General features: G+C 43.5%; 1 protein-coding gene across 7 annotated transcripts in view; it reads right to left on the reverse strand.

The window, feature by feature from the left end:
- Window positions 1-1,142: 1,142 nt before the first annotated feature.
- The window catches only part of LOC148888944 (LIM domain-binding protein 3-like), a 57,087-nt gene continuing 36,755 nt past the window's right edge, over window positions 1,143-21,474 (reverse strand). The window contains exons 5-14 of one of the 7 annotated variants that reach the window (XM_089012181.1): window positions 19,092-19,271; window positions 17,498-17,664; window positions 17,366-17,402; window positions 15,765-15,815; window positions 13,870-14,075; window positions 11,701-12,055; window positions 10,630-10,810; window positions 8,462-8,582; window positions 8,279-8,394; window positions 1,144-3,399 (exon numbers count right to left, since the gene is read on the reverse strand). In XM_089012181.1, the coding sequence (XP_088868307.1) occupies window positions 3,310-3,399; window positions 8,279-8,394; window positions 8,462-8,582; window positions 10,630-10,810; window positions 11,701-12,055; window positions 13,870-14,075; window positions 15,765-15,815; window positions 17,366-17,402; window positions 17,498-17,664; window positions 19,092-19,271 (1,504 nt within the window). In that variant the 3' untranslated portion in view covers window positions 1,144-3,309. Of the gene's footprint in view, window positions 3,400-8,278; window positions 8,395-8,461; window positions 8,583-10,629; window positions 10,811-11,700; window positions 12,056-13,869; window positions 14,076-15,764; window positions 15,816-17,365; window positions 17,403-17,497; window positions 17,665-19,091; window positions 19,272-21,474 lie in introns of all 7 variants that reach the window. The other 6 variants (XM_089012176.1, XM_089012174.1, XM_089012175.1 and 3 more) reach the window with 6 other exon arrangements.

The following is a 21,474-nucleotide window of genomic DNA, read 5'->3' on the forward strand; positions in this document are numbered from 1 at the left end:
CGATAGTCCCGGTTATATCGATATTTTTTCGGACTCCCTTGAATATCGATATAACGAGACTTTACTGTATTTTATTATTGATAATTTTATTTACGGTTTTATTGTTTTGGTTTTTATTGCTCCATTGTCAGCATATTTTATAATTTAATTAGTAATGGTCTTATTATTCTGGTGTTTATTGCCCCATAGTTCTTTTTGATTGTGAGACCAGCCATGATGTTTGGACTGGAGACAGTGCCACTGAAGAAAAGACAGGAAGCAGAGCTGAAGGTAGCAGAGCTGAAGATGTTGAGGTTTTATTTGGGTGTGACCAGGTTGGATAGGATCAGGAATGAGTACATTAGAGGGACAACTCATATTAGAGGCTTTGGAGAGAAAGTCAGAGAGGCCAGACTGAGATGGTTTGGACATGTCCAGAGGAGAGAGAGTGACTATATCGGGAGAACGATGCTGAGCCTTGAACTGCCAGGCAGGAGACCGAGAGGAAGACCGAAGAGGAGGTTTATGGATGTGGTCAAAGAGGACATGAAGGTAGCTGGTGTGAGAGAAGAGGATGCACAAAACCGGGACAGATGGAGGACATTGATACGCTGTGGCGACCCCTGAAGGGAAAAGCCAAAAGGAAAAGATGAGTTCTTTTTGATTGTAAAGTGCCCTTGGGTGGTTTGAAAGGTGCTTGTAAATTAAATATATGTTCATTTTTATTTGTGTGTGTCACCCACATTAAAATTATTCGACAAACAAAAACAAGTCTTGAGGCTGTGTAATTACGTCCTCAGCTGAAGTTTTGAATCATATCTCAAACGGAGATGACTCACACCGTGTATCACCGACCTAGCTTAGACTGCTAAATAGCCCTTTAGCCAAATGCTAACAAACAATGTGCTTGGGTTACAGATACTTTTAAAACACTTCTAAAAACAAAAAGTTCTAGTTACAAAGATGACATTTATCAGCTGTGACGAATGACTAAATGTCATTATTGAGAAAGAGAAGTTGCAACATTTCTGGTTGTCGTTTTTTACTATGCTGCTCCCAAGTGGCCAAAGCACGAACGCCAGCTGGAGCCGCACTGTAATCAATTGAAGCTCACCCACAATTTTTTTATACCAAAAACGTCCCCCCACTTTACGTTCCGTCAAATATGAGAGTGTGCCGTTTTTGTTATAAAAAGTATAACCAAAAAATACACCAAAAATTTGAGTAAAATTTGAAAGAATGTAAATGACGACGTCATCAGACGTGATGCTTGCAGCAATTGTTTGACTTTATTCCACTTGCAGCAGAAATCATTCTTGGCATGTGACAAATCATTCCAGGTGAGATAAACTCTTAACTTTGTTGCTTCCTTCGTTTCCCCCTTCCTTTAGGCGACACAAACACCTCCCCCCCACCGAAAAAAAAAATAGTGTAGCAACAAACAAGGGGCATGCACACGCATTCACGCTAGTAGAAAATGCTCCCAAAATAAACGCCACTCACACGGTGTGTTGAATACGGAAGAGCATTTGGGCCAAGTTGAAATACAGTAAAGTCTCGTTATATCGATATCGGTAATATCGATAGTACCGCTTATTACAATACTATTTCTATGAACGTAAGGAGAAAATTACATGCGCGCAGGGTCGGATATATCGACAGTCCCGGTTATATCGATATTTTTCGTATCGATATAACGAGACTTTACTGTATATATATTTTGTAGAGATGGGTTATGATTCTGTGAAAGTCCAAATTTGCTGGATTCAAACTTGCAAATTTGCTAGATTAAAAATAAAAAATTGCTAGATTCAAACTCGCAAATTTGCTAGATTGAAAGTCACAAATGTAAACGTGAAACAAAACTTTCAGAGTTTGAGATACATCATTCGGTCGTGCGGTGGGTTAGCGTTAGCGTTAGTGGGTACCTGACTAACTGTGGTGTTGCAGTTATGGCTGCACAGGGTATCGTAATTCATTTATTTTATAAGGTTTTCATGGCCTAACTACATACAAAATGTGTCTTTGTTACTAAACGCGATCTCAATCAGTAACAACTGATGAACTCGTTCGTCCATTTCAGCAAGACCGTATCCGTCAGTGAAGCAAGAGCTTTAGGCTGCAAATGCACCGCACGACCGAATGATGTATCTCAAACTCCAAAAGTTGTTTTTTTAAAACGTTTAAATCTAGAAAATTTGTGACTTTAAATCTAGCAAAATTGTGACTTTAAATCTAGCAAATTTGCGAGTTTGAATCTAGCCAATTTGTGACTTTAAATCTAGCAAATTTGTGACTTTAAATCTAGCAAATTTGTGACTTTAAATCGAGCAAATTTGCGAGTTTGAATCTAGCCAATTTGTGACTTTAAATGTAGCAACTTTGTGACTTTAAATCTAGCAAATTTGTGACTTTGAATCTAGCAAATTTGCGAGTTTGAAACTCGCAAATTTGCGACTTTTTTTTCTCAGTATAATACCCCATCTCTAAAAAAATATTTCAACCTGGCCCTAATGCTCTTCCGTAGTTTAAGGCACCATTATGCTACGGTACATTTGTGCATTTGGTAATACACCCCCTCCCCTCCCCTATTCTACTACGTTTCCCACTTATTATGGGGAGCTTCATTCAGGCTTTGGAGCAACAGACAAACCGGACACAATTTACACCTATCACAAATTCATTCAGCTGCTGGTGTCCTTGCATTTTCTCCACAAGCGGAAAAACACAACAAAGAAAGAAATAATTTCCACTCAAAAATAAAGAAAAACAAATTATCATTCCAAGAAACATTGTTAGAAGCGTTGGAAAAGAAAATATCAAATAAAATCACTTTTGTGAAGCACCAAATGAAGAGTGGCCCTGGAAAAATAAATAGCACAAATTCCGAAAGACACACCGGCGGCCATCTTACATTGAAGTGTGTGTGTGTGTAATGGTGTGTGCTGAGTTCAGGTGCCTGTAAAGCATAGGACAGACTGGTGCTTGTACTCATGAAGTGTAGTTTGAGTGTCAGTAAAATAACAGATGAGTATGAGGTTAGTTGCTACAGGGTTTTGTGGCAAAAAGAAAAGAAAACTGCCGAGCTGAGAAATGTCCCCCCACTAACTAAACTCAAACAAAAAAAATATAATTTTCTTTTTTTTCCTCATAAAGTTGAGTGTGAGTGTGTAAATCACTCATGGAAAAGTAAAGTTGTCGCATGGAAGCTTGTCAAAACGTCCTGAAAGCAAAATAATGCAGATATTTATTTTTTTGGGGGGGGGGGTTGTTTTTGCACACGCGTGTTGATATGTGACGATCATCTGATGTGTGCAAATGGTTACCAAGTTACACGTTGATAGCGTGTGCGTGCTTCTTGCACAGAGGTTTGTCTTTCTTGGAGTAGAAGGGTTGGCCCTCCAGGTTCACGTGACACACCTGAAAACAACAAAGTACAAATGTTCAATTATGATTTGTATAATTTTTTTATTATAATTTTTTTTATCTAGCACATTTTCTAGAAATTAGATACGACCTGACAAAGAATAGGAAGTACAGTCAAACCTCGGTTTAGGAACGTGTCAGTTCTCGACCAATTCGGTTTTTGACCAAAAATGTCGACTCAGAGTGCCGATGCGTATGTGGAACGGTCGCAGCTTGGAATTGAAGCGGATTTATGTGCGACAGGAGATGTGAGATGGGAGATAGCTTTTCGTCAATGGATTCTACAGCTTCGTGTTTGCTTTCAACATTTAGCTTGTAGCAGACGTGCACATTCCACCATAACTTCCCTGATCCACTGCTGAAAAGATCGATTTGATCCTCTCCTCTTTCACCTAGGACTGCAAAGAGGGTAGTCAGCAAGTGCTGATGAATGAATGACTCTGTGTCTTTCTGTTGTCATATTACTGTATTTGTTATGTATTCTTTGTTTTTTTGTTTTACTTCAAGATGGCGTCGCGAGAGTGGCTGCCTTTCCAGAAGGTCCTGTATTTTGTTTTTCCACTTCTTTCTTTCCTTTCCTCTTCCTCTCATAACTCTACTGCTGTGTTACTTCCGGGTAGAGTGAAAGCTGGTGCGAATGGCTGCCGCTGCTCACCCGCACAAAAAAACCCTGTTACTGTAAACTGTTTGTCATGATCTGGTTGGCGACCAACGGGGGGCGCTGTCGGCCCCACCTGCACCTGCACAGGTGCTGGTCGTTTCCAATCAGTGACACTCAAAAGGACCCCCGGCTCGACCATTCGGTGTCGGGTAATTGTTGAATGTCATTGTTGTTTGATGCACTGTTGTATGATGTTGAACACATTGTATGCTGTTGTATGCAATTGCATGCATGTGTTTGTTTAATCTTGGCGGACTTTTAATCTTGGGTTTCTTTGTTTTTCCGTTCAGAAGATTTTGATGTTTTAGATTTTGTTCCTGCTGACTTTATTTTAATACAATTTATCAAACATAACATCCTGCTCCCTCCTGCCTGCTTTTTGGGATCCGCACCCGCCATCACCACCTTGCAAAACCGTGAAAGAATTACCCGACCAACCATCGGATCCCCCAGGTACAACGGACCCGTCTCATTTCCACCCTGTGCCTAGCAATGCTACGTCCACGTTAGCCCACGCCTCGTCGAGTTTGAATTGCGTCACTCAACGAGCCGTAACGTCTGGCCGAGACCTCCTTCCAGGTGGCCGTCCAGGGTGACACTGGGTGTCTGGCAGTGCACGCCCACGTCCAGCCACACTGTCGTTGTGCATGTTGAATTGAGTCGCATCCACGACGAGCCGTGCAACGTCCGCGTCAACGTCAGTCCGAGACCCCATTCACCGCTGGATCCCGGAGCGGCGCAGGACTGGTCTCGTTTCCCCGGTGCCGGGCAGTTCACGCCAACGTCGGCGTCCGGCTGAGACCTGTTCCCATACGGCCGTCCGGGGTGCCACTCTGTGCCTGGCAGTGCAACGTCCACGCCGCGGCATGCGTCGTCGCGTGAACGTGCGAGAGGGATCGCATTCACGCCCACGACGAGCCGTGCCGCGTTTTCGTCCACCCCAGGCTGAGTCCCGTTCCCCTCAAGCCGCCGCCCATCATATGCTGGAGAGGCAACGGTTGCCGTCTCCACCATCGTTTCCGGGCGAGTCGGAACTTTCGGGAGACTGTTGGGACTTCTGCAAGCAGTCCCTTGAAGGGGGGATACTGTCATGATCTGGTTGGCGACCAACGGGGGGCGCTGTCGTTTCCAATCAGTGACACTCAACAGGAACCCCGGCACGACCATTCGGTGTCGGGTAATTGTTGAATGTCATTGTTGTTTGACGCACTGTTTAACGCATTGTATGCTGTTGTATGCAATTGTATGCATTGTCGGCGGTGCATGTATTTGTTTAACCTTGGCGGACTTTTAATCTTGGTTTTCTTTTGATTCTTTGTATTTTTTCTGTTCAGATGATTTGGATGTTTTAGATTTTGTTCCTGCTGACTTTATTTTAATCCAATTTATCAAACACAACCTCCTGCTCCCTCCTGCCTGCTTTTTGGGATCCGCACCCGCCATAACCACCTTGCAAAACGTGACAGTGTCCTTGAGAGTTTTGAAAGGCGCTTAGAAATTAAATGTATTACAGTGAGACCTCAACTTACGAACTTAATTGGTTCCCAGACAGAGTGTGTAAGGCGAAAATTGTGTATCTCAAAAGAAAATTCCCGTAGGAAACCATTAAAATGGGAAGAATCCGTTCCCGGGTTTCCATAAAATATACTTTTTAACTAAATAAGCCTTAAAACTACGCACAACATACCTTATTCTATGTATAATAAATGTGCTATTGTATTGTAACGAAAGAAATACACTGCATTGTATCATAAAGTCACTTTATTTACATTTGTGATGGTCATTGATGGCTTGATGGAATGGCGTTAGAGGTCGAAGGTCAAAGGGAATTGCTGTTCGGAAAGAGGCACATTACATGAGGACTGTAATTAAAGAAATAAACTGTGCTGTAAAATAAAGTTTTATTTACCTCCCCCGGTATCACCTCATCAGCATAACGACCCTCATCAGCATTGCGAAAGTTGCCTAACCTGTTTTGCCTGAGCAGGCTATTATATTTTCATACAACTTTCGCAATGCTGATGAGGGTCGTTATGCTGATGAGGTGATACCGGGGGAGTGGGGGTAATAGGCCAATCGTTTTTTGATGGTCGTTGATGGCTTATGGAAGGAGACTCATCATCCAATCAAATTTTGACACCAAGGCCAAGTTATTTCCTGTCTAATGCTACCCTCTAGTAATAATAATACAGTGATACCTCGGTTCTCGACCATAATTCGTTCCAGGACCCTGTTCGAAAAGCGATTTGTTCGAACACCGAAACCATCTCTTTGGTCCTGTCACTTGCGAGTTGACAGAGGGGGCGGGGGGGCTGCCTCTCCTGGCCGTTCTCCACCTGCTGTCAATTCTGTAATCACGGACACGGGGCATTTATACGGTTCGCGATCACCTCGCCAATGCAGGATGATTGACTCACCTCGCCACCGTACCTGGACTCTTCCTTCGATGCGCGAGTGTATCCGGTCCAAGGTATTTTCCCTGCGGCCCGTAAATTTATGTCATCTTCCGGGATTGCGTAATTTTGCACCCTCGTGTGCCATTTGCTTTTTGGCGTAGTAAGCGGGTCGGATCACCCCCTGCCTTCTTACTCGCTGTGTTGTCTTTTATTTGTGAATAAACATCCTGCTTGGTTAGTACGTGTCTGCTTTGGGATCCCAAACATTCCACTACATTCCGACGAGTCAGCTGCCGTCACTCTTGCTCGGAACGTGACAGCTACGGATGACTCGGCGACAGGATGTTCTTTTCTCTTCAAATATCTATCCAATGACACTTGCTCTCACTCCCACAGCCACATCACTAGATTTCACAGCCTCCTTATTCTTTAATATCGTACTGATCGTAGATTTCGCCATGCTGTATTCCCCAGCCAGATCAGACACTCGCACACTTCCTTCATATTTTGCGATTATTTCTTTCTTAAATGCAATAGTTGTACGCACTACTTTTCTTTTGTCACTTTTAGCAGCACTTACTTTCTTTGGAGGCATGATTAGGGGCTAAAACACTTCGTACACCTATATTAAACGCTAGAGCAAAACGCAGCACGTCCGCAAGCGACAACAGGTCACGGAGAGAGCGATATACCCGTACGCCGCTCAGCACCCCGACCTCGCGTACGCACTCGCGTCATATTGGCGTTCGAACACCGATATCTCGAATATTTTGTTCGAACTCCGATTTGTTCGAACTGTGAGGCGTTCGAGAACCGAGGTACCACTGTAATACATTTCATTTCTAAGCGCTTGCAAAACTCTCAAGGTCACTTTACAGTCACAGGATCGTTTTTTATGTGGGTGAGCAGCGGCAGCCACACGCGCCAGCGATCACTCAACACGGAATAACTCAAATAGATAGAAAGTTAGCTATCTGGCTAATAGATAGCATATAGATAGCAAATAGATAACTAGTTAGGTCGCCAGCTAGATAACTACTTAGCAAATAGATATCAAATAGATATGTAGCAAGGTAGCCAGCTAGATAGATAGCTAGATAGCGAGATTAGCTCGCTAATAGATAACCAATAGATAGCCAATTAGGTAGCCAGCTAGATAGCTAGAGAGAAAATAGATATCAAATAGATACGTAGCAAGGGAGGCGGCTAGATAGATAGCTAGATAGCCAGCTAGATAGCGATATTAGCTAGCTAATAGATAACACATATCTAGCTAGATAGATAGCTAATAGATAGCACATAGATAGCTAGTTAGGTAGCCAGCTAGATAGCTAGTTAGCAAATAGATATCAAATAGATATGGAGCAAGGTAGCCAGCTAGATAGCTAGCAAGATAGCCAGCTAGATAGTGAGATGAGCTAGCTAATGAATAACTAATAAATAGCCAGCTAGAAAGCTAGCCAGCTAGCTAATAGATAGCAAATAGATAGCCACCTAGGTATCCAGCTAGATAGCAAGATTAGCTAGCTAATAAATAAGTAATAAATAGCCAGCTACAGAGCTAGCCAGACTTGTGGTGGCTAACGTTACCCTCTAGTGGACGTGTAGATCATCACATCACACTTTTTAGATGAATCGCAGTCGCAGCTGTAGCTGCGGTAAAGGCTGCAGCGTCATCAATTAGTTATGAAGGATTGGATTGATTCAGACATAGCAGTACTGAAGGCCTGCCTGTCAAATGCATACACACATGCGGGTGTATGCGTTCTCATCTCCCCCGGTTTGGCTACAGCGTTAGACTGTCGGAGTTTCTTACCGCGCACACGAAGCAGGTGTCGTGCCAGGTATGCCCGAGAGCCTCAATGAATTTATCTCCGGCTTCCACGGGGAAGTCACAGCCGTGACATTTGGTGCTGAACAGCGCCACATAATCTGAAAGCAGACGAGTGGCGTCGTTAGCGATTCACTGGCGGCGGCGCGGGACGGCGGCAATGCGCACCTTTCTCGCAGTACGGCTCCCCATCCTCCATATGGAAGAGGCTGTTGCCAAAGGGTTTGCCGCAGGCGGCGCACACGAAGCAAGTGGTGTGCCACGTCTGCCTTAGAGCGTGCATCACCTCCTGTTGAGTCACATGACATGTCAACAAGTGGAGAAATCCCATCCTGAAATGGTTTATCTCTCGACTGACGGGTGTTTCAAGTAGTGGTCAACTACTACTTTAACTTGTGGTTAAAATAAAAATTAGAAAAAATGGGGAACCTGAGGGGGCATCAAGTGCAGGTGTTTACAATTACAGTGATACCTCGGCTTACGAACGCTTTAGCTAACGAACTTTTCGCCTTCCGCCTTAAATTCTCGAGAATATAATCTTGGCATAACAACTAGTTTTCGGGATCACGCGGAGCGCCACAATGGCTGGCGGACTATTTTTTGTCACCACCTTTCTTTGAGTGCAGACGTGGTTTGCTATCGAGTGGAGTACCTTTGCTATTATGGGGCCAAAAAAGACCCCACCACAGGCGAGTGTTAAGACAAAGAGGACACAAAAGAAAATGAGGGTCTAGCAGAAGAAGGAGATCATCGAAAAACACGAACTCAGTCTTTTCAGCATGGACAATGACATAATATTGGCAGAAAAGGATTAATAAATGTTTGTAAAATTTTAAATTTGAAAAAATTGGATAGTTTCTCACAGTACACCTGACGATCTCTCATGGCACACTTGTGTGCCGCGGCACAGTGGTTGAAAATCACTGGTCTAAGCAACGGTGTCAGGCAATAGAAGAAGTTGAAAAACTTCTGTTGATTTGGATGAACGAAAAGGAGCTAGCAGGGGACAGTGTGAGTGAGGGTATTATCGCAGAAAAAGCACGGCAACTTCACTCGGATATCATCAAGAGGCAACTACATCAACAACCATCAATAAAACAACTTTATTATACAGTACAGTTTATTTCTTTAATTATAGTACAATAGCACATTTATTATACATAAAATACGGTATATTTGTGTAGTTTAAGGCTTATTTAGTAGAAAATTATGTTTTATGGGGACCTGGAAACGGATATTCTCATTTTTAATGGTTTCCTATGGGAAATTAATCTTTGGAAGACACGCTTTTTGCCTTATACACACTTTCTGGGAACCAATTAAGTTCGTAAGCTGAGGTATCACTGTACATAGGACAGTGTTGGTTAATTCAAGTGTCTAAAACACAGGTGTCAAAGTCAAGGCCCGGGGGCCAAATCTGGCCCACCACTTCATTTTATTTGGCCCGCGAAAGCAAATGAAGCATGTCAAGTGCCAAGCTCATCTATTGAGCTAGTTAACGATTGAGCTAGATAGCTCTCTGTCTGTTTCACCAGCGGGCTAATGCTTGACATCACAGATGTCAAAGTCAAGGCCCGGGGGCCAAATCTGGCCTGCCACATCATTTCATTCAGCCCGTGACAGCAAATCAAAATTGTGAAATTCCATGATGCTTGCTAAAGTCCGAACCAAAAGTTTAAATTGTCATATTTAAACCACAATAACAGTTATTTTTAACTTCAAATTTGAAAAGTAGTTATTCATTAATTTGTTGGGCGTTCTGTTTGTAAAGGGAACCCGTCATTACAATGCGGCCCACCGGGGGCAAAAAAATTAGTTTGACACCCTTAATGTATAGAAAGGCGTTTTTAGGCGTTAAAATGAGATTCCTCCCACGTTCTAAAAACATGCATGGCAGGCAGATTGAACACTCCAAATTGTCCATAGGTGTGAGCGTGAGAGTGACTGTTGTTTGTCTTTGTGTGCCCTGTGCTTAGCTGGCAACCAATTCAGGGTGTCCCCCACCTCGTGCCCGAAGACAGCTGGGATAGGCTCCGGCACCCCCCACGACCCTAATGAGGAATAAGCGGTACGGAAAATGGATGGATGATGTGAAAAGTTCGGAAGCTAAAACGTTCGTAAACTGAGGTATCACTGTATAGATGAGAAGGTTTCTTCAGCCGTCATCTGTACAAAAGTACCTTCTCATCGATGGACCACTCCTGTACGACTGAGAGCTTACACAGACGTATCACTGTATATCAAAGTTTTCGAAATATACATTATAAGGCATACATGTCAAAATCTGTGCGTCTCAACCAGGTTGAACTCAACATTGACGTATTTTGATGTCTTACCCCCATGATCTTGGTGCTGCAGCGCGCGCAAGTGGGGGCAAAGAATTCCTCGTAGCAGTTCTCGCAGTAAACGCTGTTCTGCTCCTCCACAAAGCTGACATCGGCCAGCGACATGTTGCAGTAATGGCAGTTGAACTCCTCGGGGTGCCACGAGCGGCCCAGCGCCACCAGGAAGGGACCCCTGGTCACGCCACATTCATAAAAGTTATCAGATTATTCGGGTACAATGAGTGCCCAAGCAAAATATGTTTTTTTAACTCATTCACTGCCAGATGATGTGCCAAAATGTGTCCACTCCAGTGGCACAGTTTTTGTCATTGTCACTTGAATGCCAGGACCCACAGAATATTGGGTTTTAGGACTACAGTAATATTCAATTTGGTGTAAGAAACCGTACACTGGCTTCTTCCATCAGAAAAAGAGTTAATTCCTAAATTATGTGGGTCTGAAATTATCTGAGATTGAAATGGGGGTGACTGTAAAAAATACAATAAATACATAGATTTTTTAACAACAGCTGAACCTGTAACAAAGCGCTAACATCGACAAAAGGCAAATGAAGCCCCTTGTGGAAGGGAAAAACATTGCCAGAGGTCTGCCAGCACTTTATCAGCACCGCCCGCAAATGGCAAAGTAGAATGTCTTTTTTTAACTCATTCACTGCCATTCCAAAATTTATTTGGGAATTTGAAAGCATGACGTGAAGCACCCTTTTCTTACGGAGAGTGCCGATAAAGCGCTGGTCAGAACTCTGGCACCAGTGGGAAGCATTTCGCTTTTTTCCATGTTAGCGCTTTGTATGGGATTGTATTTTGTACAACTGCCCCCATTTCGAGCTCAGATAACTCGAGACCCATATAACTTGGGAATTAACATTTTTTTTCTGTTGAAAGAAGAGAGTCTAAAGTTTTTTACGCTGAATTGAATAATTGTGTAGTCCTAAAAAAATATTCTGTGGGCCTCGGAATTCGACTGACAATGACAAAAACCATGGCACTGGCGTGGACGCATTTTTGCACATTGTCTGGCAGTGAAGGCGTGAAAGTGAGGTCGAGAACTGCGCAGCGTTACCTGATGATGCTGTTGCACGCTCCACACAACGGCGTGCGGCTGCTGGCAGCAAACCTCTCGGCCCGTTGCGCCACACCCCTGGCCACGGGGGAGAAGGGGGCGGGACTAGGAGTGACGGGGGCGTGGCCGGAGGGAGCGGCCGAGGGTTTGGGGATGTACTGCGGCGGCGGCGGCGCAGCCTGAGGCAACGGAGGCGGCTTGATGACCGCCGTGGTGGTCTTGCTCGGGTCAAACTTGTTGGCGAAGGAGGTGTCGGTCACCCACGGGGGGCGGTTGCCACCCGTGCTGCCTGCCGCTTGTGGTGGGGGGGGCGCGGCGGGTTGGAGGTGGGATTGGGGCATGTTTTGTGGAGCGGCTGAAAAAGCGAGGAAGTGTCAGTCGGGTAACAAAACTAACACGGCAAATCTGGCAGTTCACGTCAAGGGACAAATTAGGCAACACCAGAAACAGTCATCAGCCAATCACCAATCAATCAAGTGACCGTCAGAGCTTGCAAGGCCTTCTCTGCTAGCCTAAAAATATCTGAATCATAGACTGATTAGTTACAGTAAAGTCTCGTTATATCGATATTCTCGGGAGTCGGAAAAAATATCGATATAACCGGACTATCAATATATCCGATCCTGCGGCATGTAAATTTTCTACTTGCGTTCATAGAAATAGTATCGTAATAAGCAGTACTATCGATATAACCGATATCGATATAACGAGACTTTACTGTATATGCAAGAATCATGACAAAAGCAGGGAAAATCCTACTGGACCCTCCGTACCCTACGCACCACATTTTCCAGTAGGTGTCTTCTCTGCCGTGTGAAAGGCCGACTTCTGACCCCGTATCATGAATCCACACATTGATGGTAAAAACTCGAATAATTTAATGACAGTACAGTGATACCCCATCTTGCAAACGCTTTAGCTCAGGAACCTTTCCCCTCACAAACATTAAATTCACGAGAATATAATCTTGGCATCCGAACTCGTTTTCGGCAGACGAACCAAACCACAGTAGTTTTTCACACCCCATTTGTTTGAGTGCAGATGTGGTTTGTTATCGAGTGTAGTACTTTTGCTATTATAGGAGCGAAAAAGACCCCACCACAGGCTAGTGTTAAGTCAAAGAGGACACAAAAGTAAATGACGGTCGAGCAGAAGAAGGAAATCATCGAAAAACACGAACAGGGTGTGCGTTTGTGTGACTTAGCATCCCAGTACCAGTAGGCTAAGTCTTCGTGTGCCTAAGGGTGTTTCTGTGTTGTCTAAGTAATGATCTCAGGCAATAGAAGAGGTTGAAAAACTTCTGTTGATTTAGATGAACGAAAAGCAGCTAGCAGGGGACAGTGTGAGTGAGGGTATTATCGCCGAGAAAGCACGGCAACTTCACTCGGATATCATCAAGAGGCAACTACATCAACGACCATCACAAAGGTCAATAAAACCACTTGATTATACAGTCCAGTTCATCTCATTACAATCCAAGAGCACATTTATTATACATAAAATGAGGTATATTTTCTGTAGTTTTAAGGTTTATTTAGTAGAAAATTATGTTTTATGGGGACCTGAGAACGGATTATTCTCATTTTTAATGGTTTCTTATGGGAAATGAATGTTTGTAAGACAACTTTTTGCCTTACACCCGCTTTCTGGGAACCATTTAAGTTTGTAAGCTGAGGTGTCATGGTATTTCTTTCTTCGCAAGTTATTTCCTGTCTAACGGGACACTAGTAAATCAAACCAGAGTTTTTATTTACAGTCGCAGCTGTGGATTGATTCAGATGTAGTATATGCACGGGCCGCCACTGCCCTCCACATATTACATACAACAAATTAATGAATAACAAATTTTCAAATATGAAGTCAAAAATAACGTCTGTTATTGTGGTTGACACAAGTTTAATTTGCTTTCATGGGCTGAATAAAATGATGTGGCGGTCCACATTTGGCCCCCGGGCCTCAACTTTAACACCTGTGATGTCAAGCAGTTGCCAGGTAGCTGAATAGAAAGAGTTAGCTAGCTAGCGAGCTAGCTTGATAGATGAACATGGAATTTCACCAGTTTGATTTGCTTTGGTGTGCCGAATAAAACGATGTGGCGGTCCACATTTGGCACCCCGGGCCTCGACTTGGACATCTGTGCGGTGGTCCCGCGACGATTAGCCGGCTCACCTGGTTGCGACGGGTAGATGCAGGCCGTGCTGATCACCTTGGGAGAGGCGGATCCCATGGGGATCTGAATGGAACTCTGCTGCGTGGGCGGGGCTTGTTGGTAGCGCTGCAGAGGCGGGGCTTGCGCCATGGGCGGGGCTTGCTGGTATTGCATCGGGTGCGGGGCAGGAGCAGGAGAAGAGGCGGCGGCGGGCTGACCGAATTCACTGGGGAAGAAGAGGGAGATAATGCATTGGACGAGCATACGGGCAAGTGGCAACATGACTGCCAGGGCGAGGAGGTCAGCTTAGTTGACGATGAAGGTGAGTAGCTAAGCCGGGGGAGAAGAAGCAGGAGAATCCATCACTCACCGATTTGCATCAATTATTTATTTCCATTTCAGACCAAGGAGTGATAACAAAGTACACCTGCGCCTTGACTAAAAGTCTTTCACTGCTATTCACAAATTTATTCGGGAATTGAAAATATGACATAGATAGCCATTCCCAAATTTTGGGTTTTGTTTTTTTTGTTTGGGTGCAGATAAAGTGCTGGCCATGGCCTCTGTCAATGTTTTTTTCCTTTTCCACACGGGGGCAGCATTTTCTGTTTTTCCATGTTAGCACTTTGTTACAGCTTCAACGCTATATAAATCAATATGTATTGTGTATTTTGTTTAGCTGACCCCATTTCAAGCTCAGATAACTCCAGACCTATATACCTTTAATTACAATACAATAGCACATTTATTGTACGTAAAATAAGGTATATTTTGTGTGGTTTTAAAGCTTATTTAGTAGAAAATTATGTTTTTTTATGGGGACCTGGGAACGGATTATTCTTATTTTAATGGTTTCCTATGGCAAATTAATGTTTGGAAGACACACTTTTTGCCTTACACACTTTCTGGGAACCAATTAAGTTCGTAAGCCAATGTATCACTGTATTGCATTGTATTTTGGACAGCCACTCTCATTTCAAGCTAAGATAACTCCAGACCCATATAACTTAGGAATCAACTTTTTCCCCAATGAAAGAAGAGAGTCTAAAGTTTCTTACGCTGCATTGAATGTTTATGTCGTCCTAAAACTCAATATTCTGTGGGTCTTGCAATTTGAGTGAAAATGACAAAAACCCTGGCACCGGAGTGAACACATTTGCCTTTTATACAGCTGCCCTCATTTCAAGCTCAGATAACTCCAGAGCCATAGAACTTAGGAATTAGCTCTTTTTTCCCCCGATGAAAGAAGAGATTCTAAGGTTTCTAAGGTTGCACTGAATGTTTATGTCGTCCTAAAACCTGTGGGTCCTGCAATTTCAGTGAAAATGACAAAAACCCTGGCACTGGAGAGGACACATTTTTGCACATTGTCTGCCAGTCAATGTGTTACTGAATCACAAGTTTTCAAATTTAAAGTAAAAAATAATGACCATCATTGGGGTTTACGCGGGACAATTTGAAATTTTGTTTGGGATTTTAGCAGGCATCATGGAACTTCCCAAATTTGATTCGCTTTCGCGTGCCGAATAAAATGATGCCGGCCTTGACTTGGACACTTATCCTCTACTATCTCAATCTATCCCAATAAAATGAAATAAAGTGCGCTTAATTCATTCCGGCAGCCCTAAACATTGCATTTTGTTGAACTTATAGTTGCATTTTAAAGTGAAATACTCAATTTTTATTTTGGTAACAGCTGGACCCTTCAAAAACTGAAAAAAAATGGACTCTAAGTCAAGGCAGTACGGTACCGTATCACTCTGTAGAAAGAAAGGACGCCCATGCGTAGAGTGGACGTGGCTCACATGACACATCTGTTACAATATGTTTAAGCTGTGCGGCGTAACGCTCAGAAAGCTCAAATGGAAGACGAGGGCATAGCGTCGGGGCGGCTGCCGCGATGGGCAGCGGGTACCTGGACACGGCCGCCTTGTGTTGGATGCCGACGAACGACTGATGCTTCCGACTGCAAGTTGAAGATATGAAAAATATGAAAAAAAATCACGAGCTGACTCGTGACGTTTTCCCGAGACTTGGCCACAAAAAGAAGAGGAAGGCGGGCCGTCAAACTCGCAAAGGGAAGCGAGCTAACGATAATTACAAAAAAAAACAACACTGCGACAAGAGGCCATTATTACAGAGCTACAATGCCAAACCACATTCCACACAACAGCGTTGTTTCAGCGAAAGAGTCTGGATCCTTGACTGACCTGCCTGCAGTCCAGACCCATCTACCGTTGAAAAGGTGGCGGGGCTATGAACCACAAAATACAACAACGGAGACCCAATACTAAAAGGTTGGATATTCCAACCTATGATGGCAACAGACAAAAACCACAAAGTTGTACCGTATTTTCCATTGCATAAGGCACACCCCAAAAAAATCTTTATTTCTCTTCAAAAAATGACCCTTGCGCCTTATACGCCAGTGCACCTTATATGTGAAGTCATATAGAGGTACAACAGGTCTCGCAATTACTGTCTGCAGCCAACAACTATATTCACCCCTGTAAAAGTAGTACGTAACCCACCCTCTACTGCAGCGTATATTAATGTGGTGTGCCTTATATTTGGAAAACGTTTATAGATTTCTATATTACATTTAAAAAACGTTGTTCATTCATTGAAGGTACACCTTATACACCGGTGCACCTTATACACCGGAAAATACAATATTTCTGTATTATATTGAGAATTTTTATTTTCATTCATTGAATCTTATAGTCCGGTATATGGAAAAAGTTTCAAAATACACCATTCAATGGGGGTGCGCCTTATACACTGGTGCACCTTGTACACCGGAAAATACGGTATTTCGTGGAATCTTCATACATATGCATTTATTTTCAAGTTCATGCAAATTAGGGACATAAAGGTACAATACAGTACATCCGACTTACGACCGAGTTCCGTTCCGACCAAACGGTCGAAATCCATTCAAAATTTTGAATAGAGGCTCAGAGGCTAAATGACTCGCAAACTCCTCCCTCTGGTGCCATCACACGGTCGATTGCTGTGCGAGAGTGAGATACTGGCTGGTTGGCCAAAATTGTTGTACGGCTTGCCTGCCTGCTAGCGCGTTTAGGTACCAGGCGTAGAATTGAAATTTTAAAAATAGGCTTTGGAGGTTGTGGTCGTCAGTACGGGTGGTCGTAAATTGAGCCGGTCGTAAGTCGGATGTTACCTGTACATGCATGTGAGATGCAGTTGTTATTTTATTCCAGTTGGGGGCACTGTTCACAAATTGTACGTAGTCACTGAGCGTGAATTTCCTTTCAAAGACGGGTCGAGTCTGACGAGTCGAGTGAAAGATAAAAATTTCACGTTTGGGCAACAAAGTTCCATTTTGGTTTTTAACAACACTGACACACACATATAAGAAAAATTAAAATAAAAGGAACTTATTCTTTCACAGGTTGGTGGGAAGCGGTGAGGGTGGAGGTGAGGTGAGGCGGGCGGGGCAGGGCAGGGCGAGACTTCCTGTGCAGGTTCTGAAGTGTGAACAACACCGCCTACCTGCTCTTCTCAGCATCCTCATCCTCATTTTCCAGAACTGTTAGACACACACACAAAAAAAACGATTTTGTTGGGTGAGCAATGCAAATCGCGCCGCATTTAAATGGACGTAGAATTCAGGCGTGTTCTTACCGCCGGGTGTTTCCGTTCCCATCATGTGGGCGAGCGCCTGGAAGGTTTTGGACTGCGCGTTGGCATGACGGCGATGGCCTCGCTCGTCCCCGTCCTCATTTTCTTCCGCGTTCTGGACGGCCTGGTAGACTGGTGAGGCGCTGTCCACCAGACGCTGTGAATGGGGACTGGAAACGGATCCGGGCGGGACCCCGCCGCCACCGCCATTACCACCGCCACCAACCACCAACCCACATAAGAGCCCCACAAGTGAGCTCAGAGAACAGGGAGCATTTTTTGGGCGAGGGGGGGGGGACTTTTTCTTTACATAAAAGAGTAGCTTCGGAATGAATGAAAAGTCATTAAGAAAAGATGCAATGGTAGAGGGGAACGGGGGATGCACAACAACACTATTAACTCATTCGCTGCCATTCCCAAATGTATTCGGGAATTAAAAAGTGGAGCGCCATTCCCGAATTTGTTCGGGTTTTGGTTTTTCTTACCTTGGGTGACAATAAAGCGCTGTTTTTTTTCCCTCCCCCGGGGGGCAGCATTTGCCTTTTGTCCATGTGAGCGCTTTGTTATAATTCAGCTGTTGTTAAAGCGATTAATAAATTAATATGCATTGTATTTTGTCCAGCCGCCCCCATTTCAAGCTCAGATGACTCCAGAGCCATATAAAATGACTTTATTATACAGTAATAGTATTTCTTAAATTACAATACAATATCACATTTATTTTACATAAAACAACGTATATTTTGTGTAGTTTTAAGGCTTATTTAGTAGAAAATTATGTTTTTTGGGGGGGACCTGGGAACGGCTTATTCTCATTTTAATGGTTTCCTATGGGAAATTAATGTTTGGAAGACACACTCTTCACCTTACACACACTTTCTTGGAATCAATTAAGTTCGTAAGCCAAGGTATCACTGTATTGCATTGTATTTTGTACAGCTGCCCCCATAACTGCACACCCATATTATTTAGGAATTAACTCCTTTGTTTCTAAGGAATCTAAGGTTTGTAATGCTGAATTGAATGTTTATGTAGTCCTAAAACTCAATATTCTGTGGGTCCTGTAATTGGAGTGACAATGACAAAAACCCTGGCACTGGAGCGGACACATTTTTGCACATCATTTGGCAGTGAACGAGTTAAGCGCACAAGGAAGCGACAAAAAAAAAAAACATGCTCAGAGAAAAGGGAGCTCAGAACATTTGCTTTGATTATTTGTCTTTCTTGAAATCTGAGAGACAGACGCAGACGACTGTTAGTGGACAACCGCAAATTTTCTGAAAATTATTTTAAGCAGCGGACAAAACGGCCACGTTTTCATGCCACACATGCCCCAACCGATTCATCATTCACTTGGTTCCGTTCTACTTTGGAAACATTAATGTTTTTGGTGACTCCGGGCTTCCATCGAACGGAAAAAAAAGCCAAAGTCCCTCAAGAAATCACCAGACCTGACCAGGTCTCCATCCTGATGTCACCATCGACGACAACAAAACAACTCCCTCGCAAGAAGAGGGACGAGACGGACAGGAGACGGCAAAGGAAGGACGTTCGGTCTTCCTACAATATCGGGAGAAAGCAAGCGAGGTGGTCTCACCCGCCGTCGTGTCCCTTGGTCATGGTCTGCCCAGCGATGGCGTCCATGATGGCGTCCTGCGAGTACATGCTGATGGGCGTGTTGTACTGGGCGTGGATGATCGTGGCCTTGCCTCCCGGGCCCGTCACCTCGATGGCCTTGTGGCTAGCCGGGATGTTTTCCTTCGCCAGCGCACTGGTGCTGAGAGGGCCAGGAGGGCGCATGGGTCAACGTAACCTTTTTTTCCCCGATTGGCCCACGGTAGCATTCACCGGGACGCTTCATTAGGGACACGGCAGAACCACTGCATGGAGATCAACATGCTTCCGCTAAGCCACGCCGAGCAACGCATGAATTTTGCCGTCATGGCAAGTCCGCATCAGACGTTCCGCACAACACGGCAAGCACGAGTGATCAATCAATCAATCAATCAATCAATCAATCAATCAATCAATCAATCAATCAATCAATCAATCAATCAATCAATCAATCACAAGCCAACTTATGAGATGCTAATTGATTGTTGCTGTTTTCATCCGATCAGGTGTTTTGTTGTTTCTCAATTAAAAAAAGGACGTTTAGAATTGAGTTTTTAATATTGTGAGTTTTTGTTGAGAAAAAAAAAATGAATACACCGTATTTTACAGTGTATAAGGTGCACGGGAGTATAAGGTGCACCTTCAATGAATGAAAAAAGTTTTTAAAATATAGTATATAAATACCCCGTATTTTCTGGTGTATAAGGTGCACCAGATTATTCAGCATACCCCCAATGAAATGTGTATTTTCAAACTTTTTTCATATATAAGGCGCAGTAGACTTTTAATGAATGGACCTTTAATGAATGAAAAACAAATATTTCAAATATATTCAAATATATTCAAAAATATAGTATAAATACCGTATTTTCCAGTGTATAAAGTGCACCAGATTATTAGGCGCACCCCCAATGAATGGTGTATTTTCTAACTTTTTCGACAGCTAAGGCGGACTTTCAATGAATGAAAAAGGTTTTCCAAATATAGTATACAGTGGGGCCTCGGTTTACGAACAACTTGCCTTATGAAATTTTTGGTTTCCGAATATTAAATTTCTGAAAATTAAACCTTGGCATAAGCACTACTTTTCGGGATACACATGGAGCGCTGCCCCACCACGGCTGGCGGAGTAATCTTCGGCGGACGAACACCAAAGCACACAACCAAACAACGCCCCAGCCGGCCTACCTTTCCACACCCCCTTTATCTGAATGCACACGTCGATCGTCTTCAACGATACTTTTGCTGTTATGGGACCGAAAAAGACCCCACCACAGGCTCGTGTTCAGCCGAAGAAGACACAAAACAAAATTACAGTCGAGGAGAAGAAGGAGATCATTGAGAAACACGAACGAGGTGTGCGTCTGTTTGATTTAGCGGCTTAGGGGATATGCTAAGTCCACCATTGCTACCATCCGTCGCAACAAAGCATTACACAAAGGCATTATTTACTCGATGCTTTCACGTGACTAATGACACCGAACTATCCCTTTGGGATTATTGGAAGGACCATTTCAATGTGTATCATTGTGTTTAGCTGATAGAAAAGGCTTGGCATGATGTTACCATTCGATACTTGAAAGCAGCATGGTAGAATTTGTGGCCCGCATGCATCCTTGAGAGGGATTTGATCCTCATGACTGTTGTTATGGACGACATTGTTTCCATTGGACAGAACATGGGACTCGAAGTGGATGCAGATGACATCGAGGAGCTTGTTACTGACCATCATGAGTTCCTCAACACAGTGGATTTGATTTGCCTTCAAGAGGACAAGCAGAAGCAAACCATTCAGGAGTTGTCATCTGAGGGCGAGGAGGTGGAGATGGCTGCAGCATCAAGTGAGAGCATCAAGGCAATGTTGGCTAAGTGGAATGATGTGCAGGCTTTTATTGAACATTTCCATCCAGAAAAGACTGTGGCTATGAGAATCATCAACATGATGAATGATAATGTGATGCCTCAGTTTCGTAAGACCTTACAAGTCAGAAAGCAACAGGTGTCAATTAAGAGCCATCAACGACCATCACACATGTAAATAAAGTGACTTTATTATACAGTGCAGTGTATTTCATTCATGACACTACAATATCACATTTATTATACATAGAATAAGATATATTGTGTGTAGTTTTCAGGCTTATTTAGTTGAAAATTATATTTTATGGAGACCTGGGAACAAATTATTCTCATTTTAATGGTTTCCTATGGGAAATTAATTCTTGGGATACACACTTTTCGCCTTACACACTCTGTCTGGGAACCAATTAAGTTCATAAGCCAAGGCCCCACTGTATAAATATATCGAAGTTTTCCAAATATAAGGCACACCACATTACAAGGCGCTACAGTAGAGGCTTGGGTGA

Source organism: Hippocampus bargibanti, linkage group LG13 (genome assembly GCF_051943395.1).
Source record: "Hippocampus bargibanti isolate YZ-2025 linkage group LG13, ASM5194339v1, whole genome shotgun sequence".
NCBI classification, from domain to species: Eukaryota; Metazoa; Chordata; class Actinopteri; order Syngnathiformes; family Syngnathidae; genus Hippocampus; species Hippocampus bargibanti.